Raw genomic sequence first — 4,632 nt, forward strand, 5'->3', positions numbered from 1 at the left:
AAATTTTCTTCACGCTGACACACGTCTCTGTGTCAGATCTCCAACAATTTTGTCTTAGCTGTTTTCAGAACACCCATCAGCTAATCTTGACCTTGGCAAGAGAAATTCGTTCCAATTTATCTGTATTTAACTAACCTTACCTCAAATACTTCCACCACCTTCTCCTTTCCCACCACTTGCAGGTGTGACCAGACAAACTTAAGCACATTCCAATAGACTCCACTGAATTAAACGACCACATCCTCCTCCATGTACACTGCACTATTCTACTGAATTTTCAGAATTACTCAGAAAGCTGCATAATCAGAGAAAATATTAGAAATAAAAACGTAACTGACAGACTAGACTGTTTAAAGAATGCGCACCGTCAACTCTTTAGGAATACAGCAGCATAAGCCAGATCATGTTATTAGGAAGCTTTATCCATACATGAGACACAAAACACCTAGGACAGAATTACCAGGACTTACTTCACAAGCTCCCGTCCCTCCGGCCCAACAAAATATTCAACTAGCCACTGACAAGCATCGATGCTTTTGGAAAGCAGTGCATCTATGGTGGCAATCCATTCTTCTGTATCAGCCCTTTAACAAAACAGGGACAGCTGTCACTAGTGAAAGAGAAAACACACCTCCAAAACCTAAGCCCCATTTTTTGCTTGCCAAACAAAGAATCTTTACTTTAACTGAATATACATTCAATGGCTTAAGGCAAATACACTTAGAGAAGTATTTTGGAACAATTTGCTGTCTTTAAATCTATTAAAGTCTTTCCATGCCCAATCCACTACCACTGAAATAAGACAGCAAACTGTCAGGTCATGTGGGACTTCCTTCCTCTCTCAGACCTCTTTGTGATGGGATTGCAATGCAAAGCAAAAACATGTCGCTGCTCCTGTGACCGTCTATACCACCTGCAGTATTTCCAAGTGCTGTAAGTACAAGCACGAAAACCCCAGAATGTGGTGTTACAGTACCCAGAACAAGGCCTTACCTGAGTTTCTTCTTGGTTCGGAGATAGGTTTGGAAGAGGAATTGGACTGCCAGCTGTAAGCTCACCTTTGCCATGCACGGATAATAAGGATGCTTTACCTTGGTCTGAAAGAAATGTTGAATTTACTTCAGAGCAGAAGTGTGCCGGCAGCACATATGCTGTCTCAAACACATCAACATGTTCTACTCAAGTAATTTACCTCATTTGGAAAAAGAAAGCAAAACATTTTGCTGTGCTAAAAAGTCTCCAGTGCTGACTAGTTAACAAATACGCTACAACAGGAAGTAACTTGCTGTAAGACCCATTATATCTGTGAATTGAATAAATTTAGTCAATGCTGGACTCTTTATTACTCCATTTAGAAAAAAAATAATAAACTGTATTTCTAACAAAAGTCAATCAACTTTGAGGTGACAAATACCAACTTTGGATTTTCTATACAGAGAGGAATTTCTGTCCCTCTAGAGCTCAGTCTGCACCATTTAAATTGCTGTTTTACTATGGCACAACGATGCTTCTCTAGAAAATGATGGCCTCTACTGGAAGGGGAGGCTGGAGTCCGCTTTGAGAGATGTTGGTATCAGCATGAAAAAACAGTGGAGATAATTACTTGCTCAACTGGAAAAGCAAAATCATGTCAAGCCTTCTCTTCAAATGTTCCTGGTTGTGACCCAAATAACTTCTGTGTCTCTTTCTACCCAACATATTCCAAATACTCTAAGATCTAGGTACTTACAGCATTCAGTGAAGCTAAAGACAGAACAAAACTGAAGTAGTCACTACTGTATACATCTCTGTTCTTCATAAATTTCAAGTTCTCATCTCTCACCATCTGTAGAAGTAGAAGGGAACAAAATTAACAATGTTGTCAAAGTACATTTCTCTAAAACTGCATCTTTTACATAAATATGTGTGGTGTTTAAGAACCAGCGTCAGATTATTAGCTTCACATTCTGAATCATTACTTCAGCAGAGAGGAAAATATATACAGGAGACTTAGAAGATATGCATAAAACAAGTGATTTTCTTCTAAGGATATTATAAAACACAAGACAAGAGATGAGGGACTTAACGGCCAATTGAGTAAGGGAAAAGAAAAAGGTAAGTGCTAAGTTCTATTTTTTGTTCACTTTTAATAAAAAAGTCAAGAGAACATCCTTTAAACCTGAAAGGCTTGCTTAGCAAATTTACATGTAGAGGAACCATGGTATAATTACAAGCTGCAGTCAGAATAATATACTGAAATGCCAAGTCCCTCTTCTTCCAAATGAGATTTTGCTGAAAGACTCTCAATACATTTGAGCCAACTTTTATTTTTAACAATACAACCTGGGATACAAGGATGCCTGAAGCGACTCTTAATGCCGTGATACAGCCCCCGTGCAGGGCCATACACAGTCTGGACTGGTTATGCGGACCTTCCTCTTATGCCAGCTAACCGATACCCAAATGCCACCGTCCTCTCACTGCTCTGCCAGTGCCATCACACCTTCATCTTCAGTCCTGACTTGCAAAGTTGCCTTCAGCATCCATGTTTTTCCCCTTTAAGATCGCATTCAGTATTACATAAGCTAACAGACACAAACAGAACTGAAGCTGGTTTTGGTTTCTCGTATTTCTCCCCTCCTTTCTACATTCTTGTGAACTCAAGAACTTGAGGATTACTGCAATTTGCCATCATCTCCATTACTGAAGTGTACTTCAAATGAAGCACTTCTCTGCTATTATCTCTCCCTGCTCGCATGCTGACTGCTGCCGTATCTCATGTTTGACTAATTTGCCTGCAGTTTCTCCAAAGTACAGAATGATGGGCCAATGTTGTGAGAAAGGACAGCAAAAGTTAGAATAACGTACCCACTGAACAGCTTGTTAATAATTTTATGTCAGAATCCAGTATTATTTTCTAGCTTTGCTTTCAAGAAGGGAATTACTTCAAGGTCAACTTCAAAGTTATTGTGTTCCTCTTACTATGTGCTTAAACTTCATCCAAGTAGGATTTAGTTGCTACTTTCAGAATGCTCTACCTGATATATCCGCACAGGCATTTTCTCTACAAAAAGCCCCTTTTTTTCTCCTTTTCGAACCAGCTTAGTCAAGATGGAGAGACGGTCACTGTTGGGCCTGTGGGGTCGAGGTGATGACTGGGGTGAAATTTCTGGTGAAGATGGAGCAGATCTGAAATATACACAACCTCAAGGTAAGTAATAAAATCCTATGATAAATCTATGGTTCAAGTTTAAAACTACTGCAGCCTGTACTAATCTTAAGGAAAATTTGGATGACAGTCTAAATACTTCTTGAGGCGTCTGGTCAGTTTAAAATTCTTACTGCAATCGTGACAGCAGTACGGAAAGGACATTATAAAAGCAATAAAAGAATATTCATTAAGCAGCTTAAAAACTAAAACAAATCAACAGAAGTGTTATTATACTCCTTCCTTGAACAGGAATCATTTATTTCCTAGTTCTGGAGATAGGGTTTAGGTATGAACATAAGAGAAACCTTTACAGACACCAGAGGAACTTACAAGGAGAGGTCCTCAGCTTCTTGACGTACAACACTCACTCGACTTTTCTTTGGTAAGACAGGAGAGTTCTGATCAGACACTCTCTGGTAAAACAGCATGTAGGCATTCCAGTAGCGCCGGCGCACGTCAGGGTAAGGGTTAGCTGATGGAAGAAGTGGAATCCAGTAAGACCTCTGAAGGTTTAGTAGCTTTTTCATTCCCATGGGGAAGTGAAATTGGGTGTGCAAAACATCAGTCTATGTTAGCAAATAACAAAAACCTGAATTCTAAAATATTTTTGCTAAAAGCGTAGGTACTTTAAAAAGATAATCATCAAAATTACGAAGCAAGTAAATATCAATGGGCATGTATTTGGAATTAAGTCCTTAAAAGCACTACAAGTTTAACTATATGATGCCACATCTACGCAGAGTAATTTTCACTTGTGGCTCTTGTTTTCTTGTTTGTTTTTAACTATTTTAACATGGTGTCATTTTACTTTTGAATCTCCTCTGCTACTAAGTCTACAAAGTGCTGAACAACCATGAATGTGGTTCAATTAACATTAGGCTATATGCAAACAATTGTGTCCTTCAGTAAACAGAAGACTAGAAAAAACTGCTCGAGAAGAATTATTGGATAAAGTAACTAAAAGCAGATAAAACGGACTGAGCTCTACCTCTGCCGAGAACCAGTATGAAACATAAAGTTACTGTAAATCAACCTGTTATTCTGCTTACATTGATCATAGACTTTAGGTCTATACTCTCCACCAAAACATTCATACTCCAAGGTTTCATCAGTCAAATCAAACTCTTCAACGATGGTGTCATTAAATTTATACCACTTTCCTTTTCCACATCCCCTGTGATGAAAACAGAATAGAAACACAACAAAGTTACTTGCTTTTCCAGTAGAAGAACAAACCACTCTGAATACCCTAGAAATCACTACCCTGAACTCACATTTATTTTGACAGTAAACAGAAAGCTTAGTTCAATGTCCAAGTTACATTTTAAAATAAGCTTGATTAAAAACGTGAGAAGCATACCACCTTCAACCAAGTGTCATTGGCAGCTCTCAAACTGCAATCCAAGGTGCCTAAGAATTGTGAAGACTTTTTACTATATACA

General features: G+C 38.5%; 1 protein-coding gene across 1 annotated transcript in view; it reads right to left on the reverse strand.

Annotated features, from left to right (window-relative positions):
• USP24 (ubiquitin specific peptidase 24) overlaps positions 1-4,364 on the reverse strand; it is a gene marked incomplete at its 5' end in the record, with an annotated part of 14,604 nt that extends 10,240 nt beyond the window's left edge. Inside the window, 6 exons of the mRNA XM_009869718.1 lie at positions 471-584; positions 994-1,097; positions 1,730-1,825; positions 3,018-3,168; positions 3,521-3,662; positions 4,240-4,364. Of these exons, the coding sequence (XP_009868020.1) occupies positions 471-584; positions 994-1,097; positions 1,730-1,825; positions 3,018-3,168; positions 3,521-3,662; positions 4,240-4,364 (732 nt within the window). The remainder of the gene's footprint in view (positions 1-470; positions 585-993; positions 1,098-1,729; positions 1,826-3,017; positions 3,169-3,520; positions 3,663-4,239) is intronic.
• Between the last annotated feature and the right edge of the window lie 268 nt (positions 4,365-4,632).

Source organism: Apaloderma vittatum, unplaced genomic scaffold (assembly GCF_000703405.1).
Source record: "Apaloderma vittatum isolate BGI_N311 unplaced genomic scaffold, ASM70340v1 scaffold26425, whole genome shotgun sequence".
Classification (NCBI taxonomy): Eukaryota; Metazoa; Chordata; class Aves; order Trogoniformes; family Trogonidae; genus Apaloderma; species Apaloderma vittatum.